The 17,602-nt window shown below is 40.5% G+C and overlaps 1 protein-coding gene across 1 annotated transcript; it reads left to right on the top strand.

Annotated features, from left to right (window-relative positions):
• The first annotated feature begins 6,006 nt into the window (after positions 1-6,006).
• Positions 6,007-15,271, top strand: LOC108391121 (interferon-induced protein with tetratricopeptide repeats 1-like). The gene is made up of 2 exons (XM_017650545.3): positions 6,007-6,172; positions 12,487-15,271. Exons 1-2 carry the CDS (start codon positions 6,168-6,170, stop codon positions 13,883-13,885), a joined length of 1,404 nt encoding a protein of 467 aa, XP_017506034.3. The 5' UTR covers positions 6,007-6,167; the 3' UTR covers positions 13,886-15,271.
• The last annotated feature ends 2,331 nt before the right edge of the window (positions 15,272-17,602 follow it).

Raw genomic sequence — 17,602 nt, 5'->3', positions numbered from 1 at the left:
TGCCTGCTGCCTTCACAGTAACATGCTGAAATACAAAATTGCTGATACAACACACACTCTGCTGCCTGCTGACCTCCCTCTGTCCATGTGTCTATGACAACAGCATCCATTCTTCTACATCACATTTCTGTACTCATTGATCGAGGCTGACTAAAGCTGTTTCAGGCACCTATCATTTGCTAGACTAACAAGAATCCTTTTCCCTATGGCTTTGCATTTGGAATGAGCAGTTTGCTCCCTCCTAAGCCCAGCAACACTGGGTCACATACCGGTGTAGTTGTGCACACACCCCTACATCTGCCACACCCACAGGACACCTGCACACTGGCCCAAGACTCTCCTGCTGGTTGCTTCACACACTCAAAGCTCATATTCTTGCAGACAGTTATTCTGAACCAAGAGCATGGGCTGCTCATATATACATGCACTACGTATCCCAATATACACATACTGATTCTTGGGCTCACACAGGCACATTCCTACATGTCTGTGCATACATTCTTCCTGTATTTGGAGAATGTCTGACACCTACTACCCACTCATGAGTATTAAGTAATTAACTAATAAATTAATTTTAAGGATAAAATAATAGGAAAGTTTTCTTTTTCATGTGGCCAGGAATGCTGGCCTACAAGATCTAAGGGCAAAGCAAATGAGCAATGATGAATTAGAAGGAAGAAGAGGATTTCAGGAGTTCACTGCAGTGTTCCCACCCCAGGTTCCACAGCCCAGGTTCCTGCCATAGCCAAAACCTGCTGGTAAACCAAAAACAAAACATTTTTGTTTACATTTATCCAACTAGTGGCAATCACAAGGGACCTACATGCTCCAAAGACAATGCTGGATATGTATGCACACCTAAGAAAAAAGTAAAATGTATTGAGGAAAGACAGGGAAAAAGCTGCTTAGGACATGCAAGCTGAAAGTGACATAAATACCTCAATGCAGTTTTTAAGTGTTCATTGTGTGGTGTGTAATATAATCTTCTCCTTTTTCTCCCTAAAATATTTCCCAAAAAAATATTCAGAAAAGTTAACTTGATAAGCTAAAAAGTCTTTGAGTGGATTTTATTGGTAAAATTTTTAAAAGATGTGTATCCTATGTTTGGGTGGTATTAAAAGAACATATGTAGAAGAAGCAATTTATGTAGCAGTAGAAGGCCTGAGGAAGAGGAAATATGGGAATATAAACTCTATCAAGAATTTTTTTTTAACATTGGGGAGGGATTTACTTCTACAGGCAATGGAATTAAAAGGCTGAGTTATATTATCGTGTTCCCTGAGAGCTAGAATTGACCAGTGGTGGGGGTAGGGGAGCTTGGGTGAGTCATTCAGATGACACCTGGGAAACACATAAGCAACCCTTTTTCATCTTTGTTGCTACTACACAAAGATTTATTAGCTTTAATTAGAAGAACACTACTAGAGCAGGAATATTGTATTTTTCTAGTAAACAAGATGTGATTAAATCATAACAATATAATTAAATATTTTATCAATTAATAGTACTGACTGCCTTCTTATACAACAAAAAAATAAGATAAATTGATGGATAGTGAAACTGATGCATAAATACATAAGAAAGCAAATACAGTAAAATGTTACTGTAGAATCTAGGTGGTAAGTATGTTAGTGTTCATTGTAAAATTCTCTCAACTTTTCTTTATGTTTCATGATCATAATAAAACAGTGTTGAAAGTTCATTTTCTAAGTTTCATTTTCTCTAGTTCTTGTTTTCTTTTCTAACGGTAAATCACACAAACACACACACACACACACACACATACACTTTGTTGGTTATTTCCTCTTCTCCTTATTGCTGCTTGGTCTTGCATCACTCATGGCCTGCTTACCCCAAGGAGATACTGGGCAAGGTTCTGAGTTCCTAATCAGCCCAAGCCAGACTCCACAGAACCAGGACTGCTTCCAAATTCACAGCAATACAAGATCAACATCTGCTTTTCTGCATTCTACCTAGTGCACTGGAAAATTACAAACCCAACTGCTTATCTCCACAAGAATTCTAAGGACACATAGCTCCCAAAAAGGAGGTTTTTCTAATTTGTTTATTTCACCATTTGCCTAGAGCCTTAACATTTATTAAAATACATGGATAAACCTGTCTTATTTATTCAGAAAATCCTATTTGTACAGAGCTTTCTGACTAGTCCAGGATGTCTCCATGGAAACTCAATGAAATTAGTGAGGGCTGAGATGGGAGGTGAGCTGGGTGGGAGGGATTAAACCCAAATTTTTAGATCTGGCAGTGTGTGCAATTAAATGCTTCTAAGAGGAAACATCCTTGCAACTGCTCCTCTTCTCTATCTTATTTTAAAAGACAAAGCATAGACAGCTCTTTTTAAAGAAAGTATGGATTTTAACTTTATTGAAAATAAGGAGAAGTAGTCATCATCATTGTCCCCTCTCATTTACATACATCTACATGCCAGGTAGCTGCTAATTATTTAAACTCAAATTCCATGAACTACAGTGCAACTCTGGGGAAAGGGAATCCTGGGGTAAAATACCTCTAAAACTGAAATTAGTCAAAAGGAGAAATAAAGTTTAGAACCTGTTTATTGCTTACAAACTGCAGTCCGGGGCCGTCTCTCTTTCCTGCTCTGGCAGAATCAAGCAAGATCTCCCCCTCACCTCTCAGGTTCAGATAAGCCCTTGGTTGCCCTGGTAATTACCCACTGATGTGGAGATGAACTCTTCTCCAACCCTGAGGAATGCCTTTTGATATGCAGATGCACTAAAGCCAGGCAAGATATTCTGGAAATATTACAATTTTATCCACATACAGTTAAGGTTGAGTTGGAATCTAACTCAGAATGTGGGTGTCCATGCTGGAGCAGCAGGGCACTCTAAGCCAAACCACAGAGCCTGGCTTCATCTCCTGCCCAGGTGATCAGTGATGAAGTGGTTTCCTTGATATTTGGCCTATTTCCTTCATTACCGAATCGGGTGGATGTAACTCGGGGAAGAGGAAATCCTGGGTGTAAAACCGAAATCAGTCAAAGGAAGAAATAAACTTTAAAACCCATTTATTGCTTACAAACTGCAGTCTGGGGCTGTCTCTCTTTCCTGCTCTGGCAGAAGCAAAACTAGCTCTCCCCCTTACCTCTCAGGTTCAGATAAGCCCTCTGCCCAGGCAATTACCCTTTGATTTGGAGATGAACTTTTCTCCACCCCTGAGGAATGCCTATTGATATGTAGATGCACTAAAGCCATATTTCTCTCTGCGCATGAGGACCAAAGCCAGGTGTGATATTCTGGAAATATTACAATTTTACCTACAGGCCATCCCTCCAGAAATCTTGCCTTACAATTTACTTGTTCCCCCTCTTCTGCAATGGTCCCTGGGCAAGAAAACTGGAGCACTGTGATCAGACTAATGACATACAGTAGCAACAGCAATAAAATCATGATAAACTTCAAGCTAGAGGATTCAGCTAGGTTCAGAGTCCTATGCAGGTTAATTCCAAAGCTCCTCCATTTCAGTCATCACACAGCAGCTGCAGCCAGGGTGCACATTCAGGCCACAAGGACTGTAGAAGCAAAAAACCATGATCTTTGGGGGCCACTCTGCTGTTACTCCAGAAATACACAGGAGGCCAGCTTCCAGGCCTTTTCCCCAAGGTGCCAGAAGGGCCAGCCATTGCCAGTCCATGTGCCGAAAGGTCCAGGGCCACATCCATTTAACAGTATCTTATTTCCATTTTATTCCTAATTGCTGCACCCATCTTTGCAACGCATGTCCAGTAAAGTGGATGCCTTGATCACTCTCAATCACCTGTGGCTGGCCATAGGCTGCAAAGAGATGCTCTAGGCCCCTCTTGGTGATCTGCACAATGTGCAGGAAGAGCAACCAACAGTCCAGTAACTGTATCCACACAAGTCATGGCATACCGATATCCTTTTGATATGGGCAGAGGCCTGGTATAGTCTGTTTGCCACCTCAGGAGGGCTATTGGCCCCCTTACTATTGTCCCATGTTGTTGTGGGACTCAGTGTAAGTCCCTCTGAGAGCACACAAGACACTCCTTCCAGGCTTGGCTGACTTCTTCAAAGATCAATGGCAAGCTCCACTGAGGGGCTATGGCCCACATTGTCTTTTGCCCTGTGTGCAACAAACGCTGATGTAGCCATTGGACCACACCAAAGGCAGGCTTTCCTTCTAACCAGTGCACCTGGGCCAATGTGTCTGCTTCATCATTCCCTGGGGATGCCAAAGGCAAATGGCCAATCACATGACATACAGTAGGTGTCTGTGCCACACCACTCCGTGGTCTTTGGGTCCAGTCTCGCACCTACCCCATGATGGGATAGGTGGTTATTACCTTGGTTGGAGCCGTTCTGGTGATGGGCTCCATCTGTAGCCAGCAAGGCATAGTACACAGCAGCCAGTTGCTTCTCTATCAAGGTGAACCAGACCTCTGCTCCTTTCCATAGTTGTGACCTGGCTCTGGCCGGCAGCAGGAGCAGCAGCAGCAGCCTTTGGCTCGGGCCAGGGGCCGGGGTCAGTACGGCCAGCAATGGTGGTGGCATCTCCATGGTCACACAAGTGAAGACACACATCCCTTGGCACAAGTGCCACTTCTCCCCATCATCTCTAGGGGTGGCCTTCCCAAAGGTTGCACCCATTATGACAGATTTTGGGTTCAGAGGTCCTGCCAACTAATACCAGATGTAACTCTGGGGAGAGGAAATCCCAGGTGTAATGCTGGGGAAAGGAAATTCTGGGACAAAATACCTCTAAAACCAAAATCAGTCAAAGGAAGAAATAAAGTTTAAAACCCGTTTATTGCTTACAAACTGCAGTCTGGGGCCGTCTCTCTTTCCTGCTCCAGCAGAAGCAAAAACAGCCCTCTCCCTCACCTCTCAGGTTCAGACTAGCCCTCCTGCCCAGGTAATTACCCATTGATTTGGAGATGAACTTTTATCCACCCCTGAGAAATGCCTATTGATGTACAGATACTTCTCTCTGCCCCTGAGGACTAAAGCCAGGTGAGATACTCTGGAAATATTACAATTTTACCCACAGTGGATTACTTTTGTCAAGCTGAAACCAAAAGTAACAACTGGAATCCTGGTCACTTTAATTAGGAGTAGGTTTTTATATTTTATAGATTTCTTCTATATAAAGTAGGGAGAAAAATGAGCTTGACAGATTTCAGTAATAGGAGCCTAACGCATCCCAGGACCATCAGTTTCCGCACATATTCTTCTCAACCTCTCACCACTACTACAGAAAATTACATGGCCAGGCTGAGAAAGGTCACACCTGGGTGCCACAGGCACCAAGAGAAACAGACAGTTCGTGTCTAGCTATGATAATCATATCTGGTAAACAAGAACACTTTAGATGACTACAACAGATGGCATTAAAAATAGGAAAATATCGTCATTAAGATCTATCAGGTTTTGTTTTGTTTGACGTCTCAATATGTTAGCACTTTCCGAAAGGTTAGCGCGTTCAATATGTTAGCACTTATATTTTCTCTGTTCCTGTAGATAAGGAAAATGTTATGGTTTTACTGTCATTGACTATTCTCAGGAAGCTATGCAAAGGCACCGAATAATTAGTAAGACACAACTTCTCAGGGAATAGGAGCAAATCTGGGTTAATGCTCCTGTTGAGAGACTTGCAGAATTTTATGCCATAAAAAGAACAATTTCTGCTTCCAGAAGAGCAAACTGAGGCACAGATTGAGGGGCATGATTTTGGCAAATTCACACAGCCCACTTTCACAGGTCTCCCTGGCTCTAGGTTCTAGTGGACTTTCCTTGTTCCCAGGTCTCTACAAGGTCCTATAAACCCTGAGAAAAGAATTAGAACATCAATAAAACTACTTTCCACCAGCCTCTTCTCAGTCATTGTTTTCAAAACAGAACAAAAAAAGCAACCCGTTTAAGTTTCATTTTCTGCAAGCAGTGACTCTGCCATCTTTAGTTTCACTTTCTACTTTCAGTTTCCATTCTGGTTTCCAATTTATCTTTGCAGCACACTCACAGGTTACATCAGTAGCTGCTGTTTATCTCCCTTATTTAGCCCTGCCTTGAGGCTTAAATACTGAAAATCTGCAAGACAGGCTGGCCAGAATTCAGAGGAGCCCATCCAGCTGAACAGAACACTGCAGAACTGCTGCCTGATCCACAACCATCATGAGGTAAGGATTTCTCTGCCTTTCTGCCTTTCTGTCCAAAGTTCAGGAAAAAAATGTTAATCAATACTATCTCAATGGACTTAGTTTCAGTGATGTCAAGTTTCCTTACTCTTCTATTTGAGCATCTGCTTAGTGACTGAATGTTTGTGCACATGTGAACATTCATACATACACATAAATTATTTTATTAATTTGGGCATTTTAATTTGTATTAGCATCCCTCTGAGGAAGCTTACTTACCTCATGGGGAATCCCCCAAAAAAGGTAGAGGGCAATGCGAAAATAGTTTTTGCAAGAAGGGAGGAAATGATCCCAATCTCTGAAATTCTTTTCCACCAGACTCACCTCTCTGTCTGACCTAGGGAGGGAATGGAAAGTTTGTGTGGATAGAGACATTGTTTTCTGCTGGCTCTTCACCGTTCAGGAAAAGTATGCGGGCCACCCTTGTGGGGTCCCTCAGCTATCTTGAGGGAAATATTGTGGGGTTATAATGGGAGAAGCTCAATGCCTAGAGAACAAGGCCTTCCTCTGCAATTTCTAGTGTTCTTCCTCTTTAATTTTTGGGACAGTTTTAGGAGAATTGGTGTTAATTCCTTTTTAAGAGAAGTCCAACTCCTGATTAAAAATCTACATGTGATTTTTCAGGCCTGACCACAGAAAATTGCAAAGGCTTTTCCTGACAGGTCTTATGGGGAAAAGCTGCTTCCTCAGACTAGACTTGGTGCACAGCCAAGGAGTTGTAGTCTCTGAAGAGAATTGTAGTCAAGGACTCAGACACCTCTGGCTCATTATTCTCACATATTTGCATTTCCAGTCCAGGAGCCTTCATTCCTCGGTCTCTTATCTGAGACCCTGGCCAGAGATCTTCTTTAGGTGCCTCTTCTGTGTTCTCCTTATAGAGGAGGGGAAGAGGGAATACTTGAAGCCACTTCTCCCCACTCTGACTCAGTACCCAGTCATACTTCCATACCTAGTGGTTCCCCCTTCCCCTTCCCTACCTTTATGGTTCATAAACTGCCAGAGACTTTTGTTCAGGGCTATTGGTCATGTCTCTGCTGATCTACTTGACCTCTAACTGGTGTGCCATTCTTTGGGGAAAATGTAACAGGTGAGTTGATATTTTCTTCAATTTTAGTCTCTTGCTTTTATCATCACAGTAATGATTAAAGGCTTAACTCTTTCATTTAGGGCTTGTTGCTTTAATTGGCCACTCTGATACATGGCAATATACCCTGCTCCCTCTCCCAGCTCAGCTGTGCTCCTGACCCTGAAAATGCATGGGAGAATTCCCCAATGAAGTGTCTGGTCCTGAGATTTTCTTTGTTGAGAGAATTTAAAAATTTTATATAGGCCTATACTTACTGTCACGCAGATCATCATCTAATATTTTTGTTCTTTAATTTGTTGTTTTCGCATTTAAATTGGTAAATTTGAGTAGGAGGTCAGGTAGTTATCATTGAGATTGTACTCCAGCCCATCTGTCTCTTTTCCATATGAAATGTGGAATTACTAATATAACTGAAATGGCCAGAAACTGCCATCCTTCAGAAAAGGCCACACTTTCAATCAATAAAAGGCAACTATTTCTGACTTTCTTTACTTGGATACACTTACTGTTTTCTTCTCTCTACAGTGTCCTTCCCCCAGTGTAATCAGCCTGTTGGGGCAATGTTTACTTATGCTGAGGGAAATCCACCTCTCTTCAGTATCTCCTCCAAAGCCTGGCTATACCAATTCAATATGACATGTCAGATCAGTGCATCCCCACACTCCCTGATCTAACTCCACCATTTGAAAACTTGATTAGTTCTGATTCTATTCTGAAGGTCAGTATGCTATAGGCAAGCAGTAAGTGGAAGGGTCCTTCTCTTTGGTTAACAAACTGTTTTACCTACAATGAACATAGGGAAAGAAAGCAATAACACCTTTCCCTCACCCTACCTAACACACACACACACACACACTTTCAAGCAGAATAATTTTTCTCATTTCCCCTGACATCATCTTAGTAATGGGAGTGGGATAAACCATATTAATCTTTGTTTCCCATTATTCAGAAAGATGGAATAGATATATAGTCCCTTTCATATGACTAAATACAGTTTTAAAAATTCTTTAAGATATAAAACAAATAAAAGAACATAGTGAATTGTGGATAAGAGAAGGCAGACCAGCTAGGAAACTTGAGACTTAAGAAACAACACTACAGTGAGTTTTGTGGGTTCTCTCTTTTCTGCATACATCTCATACTGAGTGGAGAAGCCAGCAATCTGAAAACACCAACAGGCATAGACACAAAAGTCCCATGAAAGGCCTGTTCTCTCCAGCCAAAGGACCAAGAAAAATGAACAGCCTAGCAAGACAGGAAACTTATAAACCACAGCCATTCTGTTCTACCTAAACACCATAGGAAACAAACAAACAAACAAACAAACAGAAACTGTAGTCCCATTCCAAACCCTGCCATCAAAGGTTGAGTGTGAACCTAGACTTCTACTCTTATCAGGCTATAGCTTGGCATCCCGACCTCTCCCTCCCCAACCTCCCCCGGGGTGATGTGAGAGAAGGCCACGTGGGGCACAAAGACACTAATCCCTGCTGGGATGGTGACAAGGGTCCCTCTCTGTGCAGTAAGTGAAGGCCACAAAGCCCCTACCTGGTGGCGATGAGATGCCCTTCTACTCCCCACTGAGGTAGTATCAGAACCAGTGGAATTCAGGATTTTCACCATCACCCAGAGGTAATAAGGCCACTCTTCCCCACTCAGCTGCCTTCCCAACATCAGTAAAGGTCACAGGGGAAAGAGCAACAAGTCATACTTGCCCCTCCCAGTCAGGATGGTATCAGCAGAGGCATGGGGGGACCCTGAACTCCCCCCTCCATCCAGCAGTAGTGAGGAGCCCAGAGCCCCCATAAAGTGTTAATGAAAGACAAGTGGGTAAACTGGATTTCACCTTGACGTGGCAGTGTGCAGTGAGGTGCCCTTCCCCTTTCTCTAGCATAGCGGTATTGGAGGAGGCGTGCTAAGACAAACTTAAATGTGACTCAGAGTCTCCTAATATATTCAGTTTTCAGTTAAAAATTGTCTGTCATAATAAGAGCAAGAAATGAAGAGCAAAAGAAAGAATAATAATTAAAAGACAATGCTGAAATGACAGATGTTAGCATTGTCTTATAAGGATTTTAGAGTTGCTGTCTTAAAAATGCTTCAATGAGCAATAATGAAAAACTCTTGAAACAAATAAAAATATAGAAAATCTCGGCAAAGAATAGAAGATATAAAGAAGAACCAAGTGGGAATTTTAGAGCTGAAAAGTACATTAACCAAAATGAAAACTCAGTGGATGTGCTCAATAGCATGGGGAAAGAATTAATGAACTTGTGGAAAGAATGATAGAAATTATCCAATTTTATACTAAGTTCAAGTAGCTGAGCAAATACCAAAAACGATAAGCCCAAAGAAATCCAAGGCACATCATAGTCAAATTTTGAAAACTAAAGGCAAAGAAAAAAACCCACAAAAGTAGTAGAGAGAAATGCCATCTTACCTACAAAAGGGGGGGGAAAGCCCACAATTCTAATGGTAGCCAATTTTTCACTAGAAACCATGGAGTCTAGAAGAAAGGGGCACGATATTATTTTCAAGCACTGAAAAAACAGAACTTTCAACCCAGAATTCTATATCCAGCAAGAATATCTTCTGAAATGAAGAGGAAATCAAGATATTCTCAGATGAAAGAAAACTAAGAGCATCTGTCAGATGACCTAACCTAAAGGGGTGGCTAAAGGGAGTTCTCCACTTATTAAAAAAGGAAGTAAAAGATTATGATACATACTAAAAAGAAAAATAAAACTGTCCCAATTTACAGATGCAGTGATTTACATAGAAAATCCCAAGGTATCTATAAAACAACTCGTAGAACTAATAAGTGAATTCATTGAGGTTTAGAATATAAGACTAACATACAAAACTTACCTGTATTCTTATATTTTAGCAACAAACATTAGGAAATTGAAGTTAAAAACACAGTATCATTGAAATTGCTCAAAAAGAAATATTTAAGTGTAAATCTAACCATAACATGTACAGGACTTGAATGCCTAAAACTACAAAATGCTGATGAAAAAAATGAAAGATCTAAAACAGAAATATAGCATGAGTTAGAAGACTCAACAAAGCAAAAATGTCCATTCTCCCTCAGTTGATAAAAATTCCTGTCAAAACTCCAGCAAGATTTTTATAGATACAGAAAATATTAAGCTAAAATTTATCTGAAAAGGCAAAGGAATTAGGATAGCAATTTTTAAAAAGAAGAATAAAGTGAGAGGAAGCACCCTACTCAATTTTAAAACTAATTGTATACAGTAAGCAAGACTGTATGGTTGGTATTGGTATAAGGATAAATACACAGATCAGTGGAACAAAATAAGGAACCCAGAAATAAAACCACATTTTCAACTGATTTTTGACAAAGGTTCAAAGGCAATTAAATGAAGGACTAGTCTTTTCAGCAAATATGATGGAGCAACTGGATAACCATAGGCAAAAAAATGAACCAGCAACCTAGTCTTCATATGTTATGCAAAAAATTAACCCAAAATAGATCATAGATCTGGATGTAAAATGTAGAACTATATAACCTGTAGAAGAAATTATAGGAGAAAATCTTAGGACTTACAGCTTGGTAAAAAGTTCCTAGATATGATACCAAAATTGTGATTGCTAATGGAAAAAAAATCAATAAATTATATATTATCAAAAGTAAAAGTTTTTACATCACAAAGGCCTTATTAAAGGATAAAAAGACAAGCTACATACTAAAAGATAATACGTAAAAACCACATACCTCACAAAGGACTCATGCCTGAGCCTATAAAGAATTCTTAAAATCCAGCAATCGAAACATAAGCAATCCAATTAGAAAACAGGAAAAATATATGAAGAGATATTTCACCAAAGAAGATATGATGACAAAAGCACATGAAAAGAATTTCACCACCATCAGCCATCAGCAAAATGCAAGTACACAATGAGATAACAATACACATGTATTAAAAGAGCTAAAATCACAAAAAAAAAGGTAAAAATACCAAATGCTGGTAAGGATGCAGAAAGATGGATCACCCATAAATTGCTAGTAGAAATGTAAAATGATAGTCTCTGGAAAATAGTTCAGCAGTTTCTTAAAAACATAAGTACACCCTTACCACATAACCTAGTAATTGTACACCTGGGCATTTATACCAGAAAAATGAAAATTTATGTCCACACAAAAGCCTATACACAACTGTTCATGGCATCTTTATTTGTAATAGGCCAAACAGAAACAAAAGAAATGTCCTACAATAGATGATAATTAAACTGTGGCACACCCATAATGGGAAATATTACTCCTCAATGAAAAGAATGAACTATTAATAAACTTAACAACTTGGATGGATATCAAGGGCATTACAGTGAGTGAAAAAAGGTCACATACTGTATGATTCCATTTATATGACATTCTTGATGTGACATAATCATAGAGATGAAAAACAAATTAGTAGTTGCCAGAGGCTAAGGATGTTTGGGGAGGGAGCGAGGCAAGAGGTGTGACTATGGTGTAAGGGAGATGGTTGTGATGATGGAGCTGTTCTGTATCTTGATCAAGGTGGTGGTTCCGTAGATTTACTCACACCAAGAAATGACATAGAACCATACACATATTGAACCAATGTCAGTTTCCTAGCTTTGATATTGTACTATGTTTGTGTAAGGTACAATTCATTGGGAGAAACTGGGTGATAGATGTACTGGGCCTATGTACTATCTTTGCAAATTTCTGTATACCTATACTTATTCCCAAATAATATGTGGAAAAATATTGGTCAAACATTATCTCTTTTTGTAGCATAACCTGCAGACTAAGGTCCTGAGGTCAGCTGTATTTCCTAAGACTAGCATTTCTAACTGGTCTCTGTCCTAATTATAGGAATAGGAAATTAAACTCTTACATAGTATATGTGTATGCTCTAGATGTACACATATAGGCTTATTAATATTCACCAAACCCAGTGTGATAAATCTATTGTGATCCCCATTTTACATGAGAGATTCTGAAGCACAGAGTTTCCTTGGCTAGAAAGTGCTGGAGCCAGTGTACTAAGCTAAGCAAACTTCATTCAAAGAACATGCAGATCTTAGAAATACAGGGAGTCTATGGAAAATCAAAGTAGGTGTGCTCTTTTCAAGGCTACCCTCTAAATATGAGGTGTTCTATCTGGATTCTATTGGCTGTTCCCCACCTAACAAAGAAAATCTGCTTTTGTTTTTACAGTGCGAATGCTGATGAGGTCAAAGCTAAACTTGGACAGTTGAGATGTCACTTTACATGGGAATTGCTAATTATTGACAATGAAATGCCTGACTTAGAAAACAGGGTTTTGGATGAGATTGACTTCTTGGACATCAAACACAATGTGGGAATACACAACCAACTGGCCTATGTGAAACACCTGAAAGGCCAGAATCAGGAAGCCCTGGCAAGCCTGAAGGAAGCTGAAGACTTGATCCAGCAAGAACATGCCAACCAATCAGATGTGAGAAGTCTGGTTACCTGGGGTAACTATGCCTGGCTTTATTACCACATGGGCAGACTGGCAGAAGCCCAGACTTACCTAGACAAGGTGGAGAACACTTGCAAGAAGTTTGCAAATCACTCCTGCTATAGAGTAGAATGTCCTCAGATGGACTGTGAGGAAGGATGGGCCTTGCTGAAATGTGGAGGAAGGAATTACAAACGGGCCAAGGCCTGCTTTGAAAAGGCTCTGGAGGCAGACCCAGAAAACCCTGAATTCAGTGCTGGGTATGCAATCACCACCTATCGCCTGGACGGCTTTAACAAAACCACCCAGGTTGAGGAGGCATTTTGTCTGCCGGCCCTAAAACAGGCCATCAGGCTAAATCCAGAAGATGCGTATATTAAAGCTCTCCTTGCCCTGAAGCTTCAGGATATAGGACAAGAAGCTAAAGGAGAAAAGTACATGGAAGAAGCACTGACCAACATGTCCTCGCAGACCTATGTCTTTCGATATGCAGCCAAGTTTTACCGAAGAAAAGGCTCTCTCGAGAAAGCTCTTCAACTCTTAAATATGGCTTTGAAGGCAACACCCTCCTCTGCCTTCCTGCATCACCAGATAGGGCTTTGCTACAGGGGACAAGTGATCCAAATAAAGAAAGCTACAAAGTGGCAGCCTAGAGGACAGGATAGAGCAAATATCAACAGATTGGTAAAATTAGCCATATCTCATTTTGAATTTGCCCTGGAACAAAAGCCCACGTTTGTGGTTGTTTATATACACCTGGCAGGTATGTACAGAGAAGCAGGCGACCACAGAAAAGCTGAAGATGTTTATCAAAAACTGTTTTGCATGAAATCACTTGAAAACAGACATCTGCAAGAGTTACATTTCCAGTATGGCCAATTCCAGGAATTTCACATGAAATCTGAAGTTGATGCAATTAGCCATTATTTAAAAGCAGTAAAAATAGAAGAGGAATCATATACAAGGGATAAAAGTATCAGTTCTTTGGAGAAATTGGCTTTAAGGAAACTTCAGAGAAATGCATTAGACAGAGAAAGCTTGAGCATCCTTGGGTTCATCTACAGATTGAAAGGAGAAATGGATAAAACCCTGGAGTATTATGAGCAGGCTCTGAAGCTGGAGGCTGACTGAGAGCTCTGTGGGACATGATCCCTTGGCACTGAAATACGGACCACATTTGCATTTCATTTGGTTTTAGGTTAACATGTCAATACGAATCATTTTTTATGCTTGTTGCTTTCAGAAACATGTAATTCACTGTAGTGATGTAATTTTTGAACAATTACTCAAACCTAATAAAATACTAGTAAAATAGCTGTAATCAGAAAATAATTAAATAGAATATATACATCTCTAAGTGTGTGAAAGAGAAAGGGACCATTTCTCTGTGAGTGTTATAGTAGGAAAAAAACAGTATGTTGAGTAGATTTATAGCAAATAGAACACTGGACTCACATAAAATAAAATGTTTAATTCACTCATTTTTGTGAACAAAGCATCTTCAGTGCTAGATACCAAAAATGATACGGTGATGTATGCAGTGAAAAAAATCTTTTTCTTCTACTCATCTTAGGTTCCCTGACTGAGGCCTCATAAATCAGGGACCCTTAGTTCCAATGCAGTCCAGCTCTGACTGACACAGGACAGATCAGCAAGAGAAAAACAGAAGTTCATTAACCCACATATCACACATTCACACAGGAGTACCCAGTGATAAGTAACTCAAGGAGGTGGACCTTGGGTTTATACAACATCCTAACAAATGAACAATACATTTTTAGAGTAGTGACAAGGCAAAGGAGTTTCTAGGGTAGCAAATTGTAGAAAAGTATATACTGGGGGTAGTGGGGGGGTGGGAACTAATGGAAGAGAAGGGCTAGTTAGTAAGGTTTGTTATGTAGATTCCTCTGATACTGACTCTTTGGCTGGTAAGGTTCTAGAATTTTGTCTAACAATTGTCTCAGGAAATTAACTTTGGTCCTTCCTTGTAGAAAGAGGAGGAGGGACACCTTTATGAATTTATGCCCAATTTTTAGGCAGATAGCAGGATGGTAGACAGCTTTTCTTATATCTGCTTCTTCTCAATTGCGTTCAGTTCCAAATAATCATTATGCTAATGTGATATATTTGGTACTCTTCAGTGAACAAAGCAGACATTTTTCCCAACCTTCATGCAGCTTACAATCTGGTGAGGGAACCAGCAAAAGAAGCGCGCAGTAACTCAAACGTGTTTGCAGAGAAACACAACAAGCAGCAAATCCAGGAAAACAGATGAACTTTGGCACTAGAAATGCTATTGCCTTGTAAAATAAATAAGTAACCGGGATGTAATGTATAGCATAAGGAATATGGTCAAAATATTGTAACAACTTTGTATGGTGATAGCTGGTAGCTAGAATTATCATGTATATAAATGTTGAATCACTGTGTTGTACACCTGGAACTAATGTAATACTGTGTGTCAACTACCCTTCAATAAAAAATAAAAAATAAAAAGAAATGCTATTGCCAACCTTACACATGAATATCTCTAGGCATTACCAAAAGGTCTCTTTAATTTGACAGCTGAATTTCAGGAGCTTGTTATACCCAAGCAAATGACTGACAGCACCTCAGCTGGTGTCCTTATTCAGAGTCCCTCCCCCAACTCAAGAACTTCTCTGAGGGCCAGGGAGTGTCTCCCATGTACTTCTAAGTTCAGGCCAAGCCACAGATCCTGCATTCACTCAATTACAGGTACCCCAGCCCAGCTCTTTTGCCAAATGCTGTCCACACGCCACTGCAGGCTCCGGGTACTTGAGAATCACCCTGACCACCAATGTCTCCATTCTCATGCTGCTAGAGCTGGAACTGCATTGGGAACTAAGGGTCCCCACCCTATAGCCTTTCCTAGCACGAATTACCCACCCTGGTCTGTGTCCACAATTCTGTATCTTGTCCCCAGCTAGACCACATGTGATACAGTCGCCTCCAGTCTGGAGTACCATGCTAAGGAGAGTAGGCCTTCTCTGGCATTCCCTTTGACATCCACCCTTTCACCCTGGCCTCTTCCTGAACTCCAGTTCTAGCCCCAACTTCTCTTCATCTACATTAAACTTTTTCTCGTTTACCTGAAGTCTACCTCCTATCTCTTACAGGTTGTGCTATGAGGACTAATTCAATAAATTAGATATACACATGAGGGTATTATCTGTACCTGGGTGGAGGGAGGTAGGAGAGAAGAGGAGGATTTTGCCCCTTAGGGCAAAAAATAAAGTTGCCTTTGGGACAATTTTGTTTGTCACAACTGCAAGGTGCTGCTGACATCTACCGGGTGTTTGTAGTAATGCTGCTTAAACATCCTATGATGCCCTGGAGAGCTTCCCATAACGAAGAATTTTCCAGCCCAAAGTTCAAGAGTGCCTCACATCTGTTTCTTAGAAGAGTTTATTACGTAAATTTTAGTTTCCCAAGTAGATTGTAGATCGGTTGCCTTTCTTTGTAGTGAAACACTGTAGATGTTTCACTTTCCATATCTTTTTCTCTAGTTGCTGTTTTTCGTGTTGATAAGAATAAATTCAAGAGATTTATTCTACTGATTTCACTGCTGATTTTCCCAAGAATCCAACCAATCCAACAGCCTGTGAAAAGCAGATTGATACTCAAATTCCATCTAGTACTATCAGCATGTTGAACATCCACTCAACAGTCAAGTGTTTGTTTCCTCAATAGTGGGAGAATGTATATTGTTTTCAACTTTTTACAGATGGGCCTGTCTTTCTGAATTTGAATTCCTAAACAAGTAAGTAGATAGCTAGTGTTATTTTCTCCTTTGATTTTCACCACTGATTGCTTACTTGCTATCCATTTAAACCTTAATAAGCAAAGACTATATCTTGGCCCAGATACAGCTCAGAGAAAGGAAGGGAAAAAAGCAGGAACATGGAAGAAAAAACATGATCAAGACAATGGAAATAATTTCAAAATGCTGGAGCACTATTAAATTTTGCTACCTCCTTGGTAAGGAGGAAATTCTGGGGTTAGTTTTCTATCCACAATAAACCATTCCATACCTTTACTAAAATTTGACTTCCCATTTAAGATAAACATAACAATAGGCTACAGGCCCACCGTATCCACATTACCTCTCTGACCTCATTTCTTGTGACTTTTTCCGTGCTCTCTCCATTCTAATTGCATCATCCATGCATGCCAAGTATGCTCCCACCTCCAGAAATTTGCACTTACTGTTTCCCCTGCTTGGAACACTCTTTCCTCATCCCATATCCACAGTGCTCACTCCTTTAAACTCTTCCGATCTTTGCTCTATTGTCATTTTCTCGTTGCAACCTTTTATCACCAATGTATTTATAATACAAACACCCTGCACTCCAACCCTCTCTCTGCTTTTTCACCATAGCACCATCTTGAGACAGAGACCTTGGGTGTAGTCAGAGTAGGATGAGGGCCTCCAGAAAAAGCAAGGCAGGATATTTACAGTCAAAGCAACATAACGATGTGAAGAGGTTCCTATTAAAACTCTGTGTTAAGCATTATGCAAAGTCAAGGTCACCCTAATTCTCTAGGGTAAAGATACCAGACTAAGAATATAGACATCTTCAGTGAGGTCAGTTAAAGTTGAAAAGGCCAGGAGCAACTTGGCCTAGAATGTTTGAGCGTTCTGCCACTAAAGAAGGGTATCTCAGCATGATCCTTGACTTCACTGTAAACAGCCCTAGCAAACAGACAACAACCCAGCCCACCTTGGGGGCAGGGCAGGTGGTACAAGTCCACAACCTAAGCCCTGTATCAGTTCCCCCAAAATCCTCAACTGCCTATAAATCCCCTACACAACACACCACCCCGGCC

The sequence above is a fragment of the Manis javanica genome, chromosome 7 (genome assembly GCF_040802235.1).
Source record: "Manis javanica isolate MJ-LG chromosome 7, MJ_LKY, whole genome shotgun sequence".
NCBI classification, from domain to species: Eukaryota; Metazoa; Chordata; class Mammalia; order Pholidota; family Manidae; genus Manis; species Manis javanica.
The sequence above is the reverse complement of the archived record's forward strand: the minus strand, read 5'-3'. Positions and strand labels throughout refer to the sequence as shown.